The sequence below is a fragment of the Paroedura picta genome, chromosome 2 (genome assembly GCF_049243985.1).
Source record: "Paroedura picta isolate Pp20150507F chromosome 2, Ppicta_v3.0, whole genome shotgun sequence".
Classification (NCBI taxonomy): domain Eukaryota; kingdom Metazoa; phylum Chordata; class Lepidosauria; order Squamata; family Gekkonidae; genus Paroedura; species Paroedura picta.
The window spans coordinates 37,087,147-37,102,080 of NC_135370.1; the positions used below are offsets into that span (position 1 = coordinate 37,087,147).

Sequence of the window (14,934 nt, forward strand, 5' to 3'; positions counted from 1 at the left end):
CGCAACCCTCATGCTGCATAATTCTAGGGCAGACCGACAACAGGTTTAAGCTGGAGTCACTGCGCAGAGGATCGTGCTGCGCGGGTGCGGGGAGGCTTTTTGCGCCTTCTACCTGCGCAGGTAAAAACCTCGGGGCTTCTGCCAGGTATTTGCAAGGGGCCAGGGACCCCGCTCCCCTCCGCTCCCACTCACCCGGCTTCCCGCATGACGTTGCCGTCGCCGCAGTCGCAGGCGCCCCCCGCCTGGCTGCGGAACATGTTGTAGTCGTGGCCGGCGTGCTCGCCCTGGTGGAAGCACTCGGCGCAGAGGCTCATGCAGGGCGAGATGCCGCAAGTCCGGCAGCGGTAGGCCACGAAGTTGGCCGTCCACACCAGGCCGCACAGGGTGGCCGGGTCGTAGGCCCGCACCGCCTGCACGAAGCCGTCCCACGGCTCGCCGCCCGCCAGCAGGCAGCGGCACCACGCCAGCGCCTCCGACACCGCCTCGCCCACGACGCCGACACCGCCGCCGACGCCCCCGGGCGCCGGGCTCAGCACCCGCTCCAGCAGCGCCTGCAGCTCGGCGCTGGCCTCGCTCTCCTCGGCGCCCGGGCCGCCACTGCCGCCACCGCCGCCGCCACTGCTGCTGCTGCTGAGGGCCGCTTTCAGGCGCGCCGCCGTGGAGCGCTTCTCCCGGGGACTCGTCCCGGCCCCCGCCATGATGGGCACCGCGGGCGCTGCCTTCCCCTTTCCTTCCTTCCTTCCTTCCTGCCTTCCTTCCCACCTCACCCGGCGGCTCCTGCTGGCTGCCTGGCTCGCTGGGCGGCCTCTTCCCCGCCCTTCCCCTCCTAGCGGCGCCTCTCGCGATAGCCGGGAAAGCCGGCAGCCTGCCCGCTCAGGCCGCCGCCGCCGCCTCCGCTCGGCCCTGCTGGCGTCTCCCCGCCCTCGCCTCCGCCTCCTCGCCCGGGTTTACCTCGCCGGCGTGGGAAAGGGCTTGGGCCCAGGCAGGGCTTGGGCCCAGGCCTCCTCTAGGCCTCTCCTGTCACTTCACGTTGCCAGGGGGGGCTCTGGGGCCGCTGCCCGTCACCCACTCCGGCCCCCCTTCCTGTCCTCGTTGGGCCGAAGCGCCCCCACCCAGGGGGGTGGTGACACTGAGGAGGGCAGCAGAAGGGTGTTGGGGACCGCTTTCAGTCCCCACTGGGGTAGGGAAGCGAGGTATAAATGTAAACCAGCCTCTTTTGGCCGTGGAGGAACGGCTGGCATATTTTTCAGGCTTTGAGGGACCCCAGAAGTGGGGGCAGGCCTCTTCAGGGATGCGGGTGCGGAAGCAGGATGTGGGAGCCAGACCATCGATGGATCGTTTGCCGTTTTCACTTTGAAGAAAGAGATTTGGCCCCAAGAGCGACAGGGGGAGTGGGCTCTGGTGATGTCAGGGGCCATCAGTATTTCTGGGAAAGGGGGTATAACTCCTGGGGAGCGCTGGTGTTGCACCTGGGCTCCCTGAAACCCTGGTTTGAATCTCTGGCCTTTATCACAAAATATATATACGGTGTGGTGTTTAGGAAGAAAAACCCATGAAACTGGGGATGCCAGCCTCTGGGTACAATCTGAGAATCCCCAGAAATTACAGCTCATCTCCAGACCACAGTTCTACAGAGAGCAGTTCCCCTAGAACAGCCTTTTTCAACCTCAGAGGAGCCCCTGAAATAATTTTTCAGACTTTGAGGAGCCCCAGAAGTGATGTCAGCTAGCCACGCGCCAGAAGTGACACCATTACCTTTAGTTCTCCTTTTGCTCCCTCCCCCTATCTACTATGGTGGCTCTGCCTCATGTAGGCCGGAAAGAAGAGTAGGCGCTGAGAAGACTCCCCCTTCAGAGTTCTCACAGACCCTCTTGAGAACTCTTGTGGATCCCAGGGGCTCCATGGACTCTGGGTTGGGAATCCCTGCCCTAGAGAAAATGTCAGCTTTGAAGGATAGATTCTACAGCATTGTACCCCACAGAGGTCACTGTCCCACCAGGCTTCATTTCCAAATCTCCAGGAGTTTCCCAACCTGGATCTGGAAACCCTATCACACACACACATCCCCCACAGTGGCTAGGAGGGACCTGGAAACCCCTATATACATCACAAATGGATACCTCTCTGGTGTGGAAAGTAGGGATGCTAGCCTTCAGGTGGGGCCTGGATCCTCCAGCATTACAATTTATCTCCAACTTAGATCAGTTCTAGGGAAAATAGGTGATTTGGAGGGTGGACTCAGTGGCATTGTATCCCACTGAGGTCCTTGTCTTCCCCACGCTCCATCCCAAATCCTCAAGAGTTTCCCCAACCTAAACCTGGCAGCCCTGTTCCCCCCACCCATTCCCCACTAGTGGACTCGGGGGGAGGGGTGGCAACCCTACTGGATACAAAATACAAAATACACTTTTACAAAAACTGGATTTACCAGATATAGTACACAGACTTATAAAGGCATGTGTTTGTTAAGAAAAATGTTTATCCCAATCAGCTTTCCAGGAATTCAGGGCAGTACATGCTGTACTCCTGTCTGGTTTTATCCTCAGAAACCCCTGTGAGGTCAATTGGAGTGACTGGCCCATGGTCATGTCCTAGCCATTACACTGCTTGGTGATTTGTTGCTGTTGATGGTGGTAGTTGGTTATTCCATTTTTAAAGAAGATAACCCAAAATGAAATATTATCAAATTTTATAACAGAAGTGTCTGCCCAGTTCCTCTCCAATGTGAAGATGTGTGCAAAATGTCAGCGCTTCAAATTTGATGCTAAAAAGTGCCTTTAACCTCTCACGTCATATATGAACATAGTTCAGACAAGCTGAATTTGCTGTATTCAGTATTGATTGTATTTATTTGTAAGAAGACTGATTTAAATACAAACCTCACACGAAGCACGAATAACATAACTCAAAAATGTTTTTTTGGTCTCAACTTTTTAAATAAAAGCATATTTTAGTACCAAAGTTCCACTCTAGAGTATATGAACTTTAAAGAAAATAATTATTGCTTCATCATGGGCCTGTCAACACTATTTTTGGATCCAGTACTATATGCATTCAGGACCATGTGCGGCATGCTCCTAGAGTTCTAGGCAGCTTTCGGTAGGTTATCATACACTGTCTGGGGTAAATAAGATCAGAGGTCCCTCCCTAGGCTGGGCCAGGACATCAGGCCGCTCCTTACTACCCCTGTAGTGGGATGTTGTCTGTATGGGAATTAGGGGGGATAGTTCTTAGCCTCCAGTTACTGGTGGTGTTTTTAGTGGTTTTAGGAGGGGGGTATGTTATCTGTCAGGAACATTTGTTTCCCTTCACCACCAAAATGAGGAGAAAACAGGATTTTATTTATTACTTTTTGCACAGTCCCATAATCCTATTAACCAGGGACACCCATTAAAGCTGATAGGCAATAGGTCCAGGACAGACAAAAGGAAATTCTTTACTCAACAAGTAATTAAACTCTGGAATTCACTACCAATGGATGTAATGATAGACACAACTGTAAGTGGCATATAAATAAAATAAATGGATTGATGAAAGACAGTGTAAGATATTTGCAATGGTGGCAAAATATTCCATGAAGTCTCTCACAGGAGGCCAAACTGGGAACAGATTTACTATGCTGATGCAAGAACAACAGATTCAACATAGCAAGCGACAGTGAAACGCAGCTACAAATTCACATATAGCAGATTTTCAATGGCTGCAACCCATGGTGACTGAAGGGAACCTGCATCTACAGAGGCAGCAAACTTGTGAATATCACTGCTGGGAGGCAGTAGAAAAGTTTGATCCATTGAAAATACAAACACAAAATATATCCTGTGCATAAATTAATGCAGACAGTCCATCATTGTGTGTGTATGTGTGCATATATAAAATTAGGGTAGCCAGCTCAGGGGTGGGGATAAACCTGGATACTTTGGGGTAGAGCCTGCAGAAGGCAGGGGTTGGGGAGGGACTTCACTGGGGTAATAACGCCATACAGTCCACCTTCTCAGTTGCCGTTTTCTCCGGGAGAACTGATCTCTGTTGCCTGGAGATGATCTATAATTCCAGAGGATCTGTATGTCCCACCTGGAGGCTGGCATCACCAAATTATACATTCAAAGGTGCTAAAATATCCAGTAAAAACCGCTTTGTTGGTCTCAAAAGTGCCACTGGGCTCGAATTTTATTCTGCTGCTTCAGACCCACATAGCTGCCTACCCAGATAAGCGGACAGCAACGGGCATCTGCGGTGTTTCTCCCATTCCTCAACATTTCCAGGAGAGGGAGCAAAAGTGGTCTCGCTAGAGCAGGAGGGGAACGAGAAGCGGGGCGTCGCGTTTCCTCTGCGGCTGGGTGGGGGATCCTTTAAGGCGCTGCACAAGGCGGAAGTGGAACAACCTCTAGGTAGGCTCCTTTGAAGCTTCTCTGTAAAGTCTGGTCGAGATGTATTTAGCGAGCGGGGAAAGAAGGCTGAAAGGGTCTGGGGTAGCATTTGGGGAAAGATGGGGGTGGCACTAGAAAATACAGACGTCCCATTCCTATGGCTCAGCAACTCCAATGCGTTCTTGCTTTTCAGTAAATATAGCGTTAGCGCAGTTTGCTCTTGAGTAGTGAAATGCTGCACACGATTCACGGTGCAGAAAGTTTAAAATCCAAACTCGCAATGCCACGAATAAGGGTGCTGGTGGGATCGCTCGCTTGCCAGATATATAGCAGAAATCTCTGCTGTTTGGTCCATCCTGAGACTCCTAAATCTTTTGCTCTGTTGCCCCTTATCCCGGCTTTGCTTTATTATTATTTATTCTGAGTTCACCATCACCTTTCCCGGAAGGGGGGGGAGAGAGTGGAAAAATTCTGTTGCAACAGGTAGACCACAGTAGGTGGTCTTGCTTTGCAGAGATGGCACTAGATGACTTAATGCCATACTTAACTCCGGCTTGATGAGTATGAGTAAGATGCATTTTGCGTTTTTAGCTTTTTCTCAAGGGCAAACCCAAAGCAACAAGAAAGGTTGAAGAGCTTTTCATTATTTTAACAACTTGCACCCGGTACTCCCAATGCAATTAAAAGGTTGCTGTCAACTTTGAAATGTGCATTTTAGCATGCACAGGAAAAGGTAAGAGCTCAGTCTGCAAAGGAGGCAGCTTGTACGGGGGAAGGAAGAGGATATGAAGAGCTTGAAATATTTTCAATTAAAACCAAAATAAAGTCACAATCCCCAAAGATCGCCACACTCCCCTCCTCCCCCCAAAATATGCTTGTTCTTCAGATCCCTTCAAAAGCCCTGGCAAACTAAGTCTCTGGACAGAAATCTGTAAATTTGATGCCAGGCACAGTAGTAAAACTAAGTGCTTTCTCACATGTTCACGTGAATCAGTTTTCAGCCTCCTTGAGTGTCTCTCCTGAGTAGAGTGAGCACTGGAATAAGGTCGGGGTAATTTGTGGTATGGATCCTGTCTCCTTGGGGGACTCTGCTAGGTAGTTTATGAGGTTCCTGGTAGCTCACCAGCTGTCACAGAGATACTTGTGCCACCCAAGAAGAGCCAAGCACAAATTGCAAAATTCACGCTTCAAGCTTTTATTTTAACCCTTTATTTTAATGTGTGTCCCCCCCTCCGTATGCTCTTTTGGATCTCAAGCACAAATGCAAAAAGCATGCCTATTTTTTATTCATATGTATATCTGATTGTCTCTTCCAAGCTCTAAAACATCAGGATGAAGAAATATAAACGTAAAGAACTTGAAAGCTGCCTTCAGCAAGTTGATGGTTTTGAGGATCCAAAACTGCTGCTTGAACAATATCCAACCAGACCTCATATAGCAGGTAAACGTCAGTTCTCAGTCTTTGTTTAGTGGAGGAAACCATGTCAGAGTTTCAAGGCATGAGATGAATCGAGGTGGTTTGCCATTGCCTGTCTCTGTGCAGAAACCCTGGACATCTTTGGAGGCATCTTCCAGTCCTCACTTATTTGTATACCTCCCAATGTAGTTGTGAGTTCCTGCATTGTGCAGGGAGTTGGACTAGATGACCCTGGAGATCCCTTTCCAATTCTGTGATTCTATGATCCTGTCAGCTTGGTACAGTTGACAATATTCTGAAAACCATACTTAATAAAATAGCAGTAGCAATCCGTTAAAAACTGCCTCTTAAATATTGTTTCTCTATAGATTTTTCAGGGTTTAGAGGGGTGTCTGTTGGTGGATGTTTCAAGTGGGGAGGCCAGCATTGCCTGACCTCTACAGTTGGTCTGGCAGAACAGCTCAGTTTTACAGGCTGTCCAGATTGTGTGAGATCCCAGAGGGCCCTGATCTCAGGTAGAGCATTCCACCAGGCTGGGCCCAAGGCCAAAAAGGCCCTAGTCCTGGCAGAGGCCAGTTTTATCTCCCTACTTATTTATTAGAATGCACTATGAAAGGCTTTCTCAGCCAGGACTTTGTGAAACCCTGGTGTTTCTTGGTGGCCTTGGACAGGTTTTATGAATGGGTGAGATTTAATATATATTTTTAAAAATTTGCTAAACATATGTGGTCATGTAGATCCGCCTCCCACACCCAAAAAATGGCCTCTTTTCCTATTGAAAAAGTTGAGAAAGGATATCTTTTTGTCACAGCGTCAGTTAACAAGTCTTAAGTTGTAGATCAGAAGTACTTTCCGCCGAACAGTTGTGGTAAAATCAGAATTTGGTAAATGTATGAAGTACACTGAAGTATGATGATCTATTTGCCTACCTGTCAAAGTCTGGAATAGGTTCTCCTCCGTGCCCTTGAAAATCTGGGGTCTGCAGATACAGAAATCGTTCCCTGCTTTGGGATTAAGGACATTTCCATGTGAAATGAAGGATTAGTGGAGCATCATGTACCTAATTTCCGTTCTCATGCAGAAAGGAAGGAGACAGACCTTTGCATCTTTCCAGCCTTGTTGTACTATTGATGGCCTGCATGTTGTCTCTGTGTGTCTTTTCCTCTAGCATGTATGCTTTACACAATTCACAATACATTTGATGACCTTGAAAACAAGATTGTTGCCGATCTTGGTTGCGGTTGTGGTGTATTGAGCATTGGCAGTGCCATGCTGGGAGCAGGGTAAGTGCCTCACACCCTTGGTTTTTCTTCTGGGTTTCTTAACGGGGAGAAATATGTTGTTAGTGCCGGCTCAAACTTCCATAGAACGATAAACCAACGTAACTAAAATGTCATTATGAAACCCATCAGTCTTACTGGGATAGCCCTTCTTCCTTGAATCTCAACCACACAAAAGGGTTAACAGGGTTTGCCTTCCATATGCTTTGTTGCTCACAATCTTGTTGTTGATATGGGAAGAAGACTCGGTTTTTATAACCTGGTTTTCTCTATCTTAAGGAGCCTCAAAGCAGCTTAAAATTGCCTTCTCTTTCTCTCCCCACAAGAAGAGGAGCTGTTTTCTTTGTACCCGGCTTTTTACCACCCCAAGGTGTCTCAAAGTGGTTTATGATCGCCTTCCCTTCCTCTCCCCACAACAGGAGAGAGGTAGGTGGGGCTGAGAAAGCTCTAAGAGAACTGTGACTGGCCCAAGGTCATGCATCTGACTGCATATGAAGGAGGAATAGGGAAATCACACTTGGTTCTCCAGTTTAGAGGCCACTGCTCTTAACCACTACACCAAGCTCGCTCTCAAGAGGAACCTTGGGAGGTAGGTGAGGCTGAGAGAGTTCTGAGAGAACAATGACTGGCCCAAGATCATCCAGCAGTGATCTTGCTGTGGAGGTGGACTGGAGAATCAAACACAGTTCTCCAGATTAGAATTCCCTGCTCTTAACTACTGCATTACACTATTTCTCTGATTATAGCCTAGGGTGATAAATAACAATCACCAACTCTAAATTATCACCTAAATATCAACATAGGAGAAAATTATTAAAAAGGAGGCAATGTTGGTTCCTCAGCAACATTTATTGTGCAGCTATAAACTTATTCTGAGTTGGATCACTGGCATCAATTACCTAGAATGTTACTTCTTGCCTAAATGCCATTACCTTAGGCCTCATTCACTGTATGCTGGAGAACAGATAGAAAAATGCTTAAGGGTAGACTGAATATAGGTGATGGATTTAAACTTTGAGTATTCCTCCATACAAACAGAAAAGCAGCACAGCCAAAAAATAGAATCATAGAATTATAGAGTTGGAAGGGATCTCCAGAGGCATCTAGTCCAACCCCCTGCACAATGCAGGAACTCACAACTACCTGCCCACCTACAGTGACTCCAATTTCATGCCTCAGTGATCCACCCCCACCAAAAATCTCCAGAATCCAGCCTGGCCTGGAGGAAATTCACCTAACATCCCACAATGGCGATCAGGAATTCCCTAGGTATACAAGGAAGTTGTGCCTCCCTCTCTTTGTTTTCTGTTTGCAGGGAATGTTTTAACTTAGGGGAATGTTCCAAAATGAGACCAGCCGTGATCCTCCGCTTGCAATATTAAGGATCTGTGATCCTCCACTTGCATTTCATTCTGACACCTTATTCCCTCCCTCTTCTGTTGCATGGATGACTTCGGCTTTAGATACTTTATTCAGAAATCTGTATAGGAAGTAAAAAGGTAAAGGTATTCCCTGTGCAAGCACTGGGTCATGTCTGACCCTTGGGGTGACACCCTCCAGTGTTTTCATGGCAGACTCAATATAGGGTGGTTTGCCAGTGCCTTCCCCAGTTATTACCGTTTACCCCCCCCAGGAAGCTGGGTACTCATTTTACCGACCTCGGAAGGATGGAAAGCTGAGTCAACCTTGAGCCGGCTGCTGGGATCGAACTCCCAGTCTCATGGGCAGAGCTTCAGACTGCATGTCTGCTGCCTTACCACTCTGTACCACAACAGTTCATTCACATGCTAAGTTTCTAAATGAGCAGAGTTCATATTTTAGTTAGCCTTTCTGGGGGGGGGGGTGCTTTAGAAGTGCATTTGCTCCTTCTGTTTCCCATATTCATTAATGCTTCAAGTTCTTTTGGCCATCTTGACATAAACCTTTTTTTTTTTTTTTAAGGAAAAGATAATAAAAATATTATTTAGCCCAGTATGAAGCCCCATGTGTTTCAGGCTTATATTAGCTGGCTACAGAAATCTAGTAGCAGAGGGCAAAATAATACAGCTAAACATTGCCTAAGATAGATGTTGTAATGGCTGTGTTTTTCTTTTGTCCAGGCTGTGTATAGGCTTTGATGTCGATGCTGACGCCCTGGAAGTATTTAACAGAAACGCTGAAGACTTTGAGCTCACAAATATCGACATGGTTCAGTGCGATGTGTGTTCTTTACCCGAGGAAATGGTAAAAACGTTTGATACAGTTATTATGAATCCCCCCTTTGGAACCAAGCACAATAAAGGTATTTTCCCCTCCCTCCCCCCCCCTTACGTTTTTGTGCAGCTTCACAAAGCTGTCTGTGTTGCAGGGCTCGGCACCTTTGCTCCTAGCAGGGAACAACCTCAGGTGACAGGAAGTCTGGCTTTGACATGTTATTAAATTCATTCTTCCCCTTCAGAGACTTTGAGCACCTGAATTAATTCAAGCAAATGCATATCTGACCTTGTGTCTTGACAAAGTCATGCCTTAAAACAGTAAGCTCTGGATTGTGAATGTCTCCCAGCTGGGTTGTGAGGCCAGGGAGGAAAAGGAGGAGGAGAAGAAATAGGGTGAGCTAGGAAAGGGGGCTGGAGAAGATAATGACAAATTGGGGTTTGCTGCTGCATAGTGGTTCAAAGGGCCACAAAATACTGCTTCTTGACCAATAACGCTATTTATTTTTTGTGGTCAAAGGAGAAGACTTCCCCCACCCCTGGTTTTTTTCATTACTGGAATATCTGGTTGGCTCAAAGCAAACAAAAAGTAAACTTGTGCATCGTTAATTGGTATGTGATTCCTGCATCTAATCTGGGGGTGGGGGAAACACCATGAGCTGGATCATATTCCAGTAGTGAAAAAAAACAGGGGGGGGGTCTTCTTTGCCCACAAGAAAATGCTGTTCCAGGGATCAACCCAATGGGCTGAGGGCTGGAGAAAGGTGGTCAATTAGGGGAAGGTAGATGAAAGAAGCAGGCTGGGTCCAACCCAGCCTGAAGTTGCCCTGCAAGAGGTTTCTGGTAAGGAAGGTTAGAAATGCGTCTCATGTTGGACACTTTGACAACCTCTTAGGTAGGTCCCTCTTAACCAGTCAGCGGTTTCCACCTTAAAGTGGTCTTTACAACTCTTAGGCATGGACATGGCTTTTCTCAAGACAGCTCTGCGGATGGCGAGGACGGCCGTTTACTCCTTGCACAAGACGTCAACCCGCCAAGTAAGTTTTGCGGATGCCTCTAAGGGAGAAAAGCGGACAAGCTGAAGCTCTTGCTAGCTTTATTTTATTTATTTATTCATTTTACTTATTATATTTATATACCGCCCTCCCTTTCGCTTCAGGGTGGTTTACATTGGAAACTTATATAACACGATACAGTAGACATCTTTGACGTAAACAACGAGAATTTGTAACAAATAAAACAGTTTATAATTTAACGTTCAACATTCCGTGTTCAACAGCCCAGTTTTTCCACTGCACTGTGATTCTTTTTTTCTGGGGTGCAGTTGAGGGCGGGAGGGGCCTCCGGGTGCTGGTTAGTGGCATGTTCAGTTGTTCTGACCGAAAACCCGGTGGAAGAACTCCTTTTTGCAGGCCCTGTGAATTGCTTTAGCCCCTGCAGGGCCTTGATCATGGAATCATAGAGTTGGAAGGGACTTCATGGGTCATCTAGTCCAACCCCCTGCACTATGCAGGACACTCACAACCCTATTGCTCATCCACTGTAACCTGCCACACTCTTGAGCTTTCACAGAATCAGCCTCTCTGTCAGATGGCTATCTAGCCTCTGTTTAAAAATCTCCAAAAATGGAGAAACCACCACCTCCTGAGGAAGCCTGTTCCACTTAGGAACCACTCTCACTGTCAGGAACTTCTTCTTGGTGTTTAGATGGAATTTCTTTTGAATTAATTTCATCCCATTGGTTCATCCGTCCCTCTGGGGCAAGAGAGAACAATTCTGCTCCATCCTCTATATGACACCCTTTTAAATTCTTGAAGATGGTGATCAGATGTCAGCTGGGAGCTCATTCCACCAGGTGGGGGCCAAGACCAAGAAAGTCCTGACCCTGTTCAATGACGGACGAGCATCTGTGGGGCCAGGGATCACCAGCTTGCTAGTACTGATAGAGTGTAGTGCTTTTTTGGGGGGGCGTAGATAGGCAGTTTCTCAAATACCCCCTATGGCTTTTCAAACATGATGGAACAAAAATGGTTTAAAAGTTTGGGATTATTGGTGGTACAAACCAGATAGGAGCTACATAGATTCAGGCACACTGTCAGTATGAAATTTGGCTTTTGCCAGGTACCAGTACTAAAAACCTCATACTTCTTCCGTTCTCAGCATATTCAGAAGAAAGCTGATGACTGGAAAGTGAAGATGGACGTTTTAGCAGGTACATACGGCCTGATGGCAAATGATGTGATCCTGCCTCTGAAGTTCTAACCCAGGATGTTTGAACCGGTATACTGTGGTACCCTGAGAACACCTCAGATGTACCATGGCATGGGGGATTCCAAGATGACAGCCACATGGAGCTGGCAGCCACCCACCAACGCCAGCCTCTGCTTGCTTTCCCCACCCTGCATGTTCCATGGGTCAGGCCGCGCAGGACAGGCCAGACTGGAGCCAGCAACCTCGACTCAGTCTCCCTTAGCTCTACAGACTCTGCGCTCCCCCACATGCAACCAGCTGGGTGACCTTGGGCTCGCCACGGCACTGATAAAAACTGTTCTGACCGGGCAGTGATAAATATCAGGGCTCTCTCAGCCTCGCCCACCCCACAGGGTGTCTGTTTTGGGGAGAGGAGTGGGAAGGCGACTGTAAGCCGCTTTGAGCCTCCTTCAGGTAGGGAAAAGCGGCATCTAAGTTCCAACTCTTCTTTCTTCTTTCTTCTTCTTCTTCTTCTTCTCGTGTAAATCCCTCTAAGCAGCTCCAATTCATATGTGTTTTAATGAAGTTGAATTGTGATTTCTATGCTGGTACCCTGAAAATCCTATTTCAGTTCTACTTGGCTATTCCATAGCAAATATTTATCTGTAGTCATTGTGGGAATCTTTGAAAGCCTGGAACACAAAGCTGTTTTAAAATGTTTGCAGTGGCCACACTGACTTGTTAGCTCCATTATATTTCATCCAGGAGCAGCCAGGAGATAAACATACCTGCTTTGTGGAAGCTGAATTAGCCACTGTTCAGTGAAGAAATGCTAGAGATTTTCCTGCAGCTTTTTGAGCCTTACAAATAAGGTGCAGTCAGAGCACCTAGGCCCCAACAGCCCAATCTGAGCAAACCTCCATGGACTCATTTAGATCTTACCATGGAGAAGCAGCCTAGATTCACCTGAGACTCACATGCTTCCTTCCTTCCTGTATAGGACCCAGGCTTCCTGGTTTTGGAACTCAACAATTTTTTGAACCACAACAATTTTTTTTCCTTGCCTGCTAACCAGATTCCAATTGATCTAGGTTCAGACATTCTGAGTAAGAGGGAAAGAGAACTTATTAAAAGGTGTAGGCCTTGTATTTAGATCCAACTGTTCCTGAACCAGGAAATCTTCAGATTTGGCTCTGCACTCAGAGTTGGTTCTTATATGCCGCTTTTCTCTACCACAGTGGTTCACAACCTTGGGGTCGCCTGGCCCCTTCCCCAAGGTTGCCAGGTTCCCTGCCACTGCAGCAGTGACAGGCAGCAGCAGCGGTGGCATGTGGAGGCAGGTGGTCAGAACAGCATTATCAGTGCCTTGGCGAAGGTCTCCCAGCAGACTTGCATGTGGGGGAGTGCAGAATCAAACCCGGCTCACTAGATTAGAAGTCCGCACTCCTAACCACTACTCCAAGCTGGCTCAGAGGGGTAGAGATGTGCATGCCCCAGAGCAAACCGGGCGTATTCTTGAACCACCAGGAGGTTGTGTGTGTTGTCTGAACAAACCCATTAGGTTTGACTCAAAGTGTTCTGTTTGCAGAAAGCAGGGCAATTTTTGCCAGATGCCCCCTTTTTTACTACAGACTTCTTCATGATGCTCCATGTTGTTCCTGGGGTAACCCTAATTCATCCCCTGCCACCATTCCCACCCCCACCCTCATTTTTGGGGTTGCAATAAGCTGTAATGGGAAGAAAGGGAAAGAAAAAAATGGTTCGGTGAGCAGAACATACCGTCCTTTGGAACCCACTACTCTCCTGTTCCAAGCTGCTTTTCCAAATCAAAAACGTGACCCTACGAAACAGAATTGGTAGTCAAGCTGCCATTTTATCGCTACTTGACGCATATGTGAAGGAACAAATTCCCTGTGCTGTTAGCATGCATACAACTTAAGCTCTCTTTTGTTTGTCAGAACTAAGGTACGATCTCCCCGCATCATACAAATTCCACAAAAAGAGATCGGTGAGTATCAAAGTGGAGACATCAATGTGTATCTTAATATGAGGCTTGAGTTGCTTTCATGCTGTGCCTTCTGGACAACTGCTATAGGCTTGTTTGATCCCCTGTGAGAACCTCTTGAGCCAAGGCTTTGTGGAACTGTTCAAGCATAAGACATCCTGCTAAGAAAAGCACCCCAGTTCTCTCTTCAAAGTATCTAGTGCAGTAGTCTTCAAACTACTCAGCTCTGAAACTCAAGTCTGCAATGGAAGATCCATTTAAAATGTTATCTTTGTTTCCCTGTCTCTTCGCTGATGCCAGTTGAAGACCACTGGTGGGCTTGAACTAGCATATTAAATACCCCCATCAGCCCTTAGACTGATCCACTTCTGAGGATAAGAACTATAGATTACACTTATGCCTCCCCCGAGCTTCTTGTTCAAGGACTGGGAAACCTAAAAGGGAGGGGGGTGGGTAGTGGTAGCTCAGGTAACCAAGGAAAGGTGAATAGGCCTTTTCATTGTTAAGGAGACAGTGTCAATGGCCTGCCCACTTAATTGTTCTCATACTTACTGGGATTGTGTAAAATTCGATGCTTAATCTGTTCCACTTAATACTTCTGGTAAGGCCTTGGAGGAGGAGCATGTCTCATGGCTTAAGTGCCACTCAGTGCTTAACGCCCACTTAAGGTGGCTGTCGCACCCCTGAGGGTCTCCTCCTCCAACCAGCTTGCAAGTCTGTCCAGCAGCCAGCCAATCGCCTTGTCCCCCACCCGACCACTCCCGCCTTCCACTTCCCTCTGAGGCTGCAGATCCCTGCTGCATGAGAGCTGTCCATGCCAGTGAGTTCCCTGCCCGGGGGCCTCCAGCCTGCAGCCTTTCCAGGTCCTGGGGAGAGGAGGAGGCCATCCGCAGAGTTCTTCCACCCCACCACCCTATTCTAGCACCCGTTGGATTCCTGAATGCAACGGGCTTGGCCCCTAGTTCTACATAGATGACAGAATTCTTCAATTTTGAATTAGTTTATAGAGTTGAGGTTACAGAAGCCCTTTGGGACAAGCAGGGACAGATTGTTCCATTACTGAACATAGGACTATGTTGTCGATTATCTCTCATGCCTGTTTTACCCCCATCAGCTTGGCTAGGAGCAGGTAGAAGAGTATCTTGGGTGCTTTCAATCTGTCCTGCATTCTGTAATAGTAGAAGGTTAAGGAACGGCTCTGGCTTTTAGTAATGTCCGTGACGGAGAGATGTTATCAAAACCCAGCAGCCTTAAACAGCTTGATTTGGGTACGTCTAGTCTCCCCCCTCCCCCTCCCCCAGTCTTGAGAAACTGGACAACCCTACATGAAACGACAATGTCCCGTCTCTTAAAAGGCTTGTTCCTCTGCGGGCACATCTGAGAATGACTAATCTGGGGGAGGGGGGGAGAAATCCGTAGATAGAGTTATGGTAACCTTAGTAAGTTCTGTATCTATGCCACATCTGTTGTAGATCTTGCT

At 47.6% G+C, this 14,934-nt stretch overlaps 2 protein-coding genes across 6 annotated transcripts in view; one reads left to right on the plus strand and one right to left on the minus strand.

Annotated features, from left to right (window-relative positions):
* UBR3 (ubiquitin protein ligase E3 component n-recognin 3) overlaps nucleotides 1-1,081 on the minus strand; it is a 128,538-nt gene extending 127,457 nt beyond the window's left edge. For 2 of the 3 annotated variants that reach the window (XM_077319756.1, XM_077319755.1), the window contains exon 1: nucleotides 193-837. In XM_077319756.1, the coding sequence (XP_077175871.1) occupies nucleotides 193-698 (506 nt within the window). In that variant the 5' untranslated portion in view covers nucleotides 699-837. Of the gene's footprint in view, nucleotides 1-192; nucleotides 838-951 lie in introns of those variants that run through there. The other variant, XM_077319757.1, reaches the window with a different exon arrangement.
* Nucleotides 1-14,934, plus strand: part of METTL5 (methyltransferase 5, N6-adenosine) — a 17,120-nt gene continuing 2,186 nt past the window's right edge. The window contains exons 1-7 of one of the 3 annotated variants that reach the window (XM_077319771.1): nucleotides 1-120; nucleotides 5,688-5,811; nucleotides 6,956-7,070; nucleotides 9,167-9,348; nucleotides 10,214-10,296; nucleotides 11,420-11,471; nucleotides 13,408-13,457. In XM_077319771.1, the coding sequence (XP_077175886.1) occupies nucleotides 5,703-5,811; nucleotides 6,956-7,070; nucleotides 9,167-9,348; nucleotides 10,214-10,296; nucleotides 11,420-11,471; nucleotides 13,408-13,457 (591 nt within the window). In that variant the 5' untranslated portion in view covers nucleotides 1-120; nucleotides 5,688-5,702. Of the gene's footprint in view, nucleotides 121-4,270; nucleotides 4,392-4,474; nucleotides 5,104-5,687; nucleotides 5,812-6,955; nucleotides 7,071-9,166; nucleotides 9,349-10,213; nucleotides 10,297-11,419; nucleotides 11,472-13,407; nucleotides 13,458-14,934 lie in introns of those variants that run through there. The other 2 variants (XM_077319769.1, XM_077319770.1) reach the window with 2 other exon arrangements.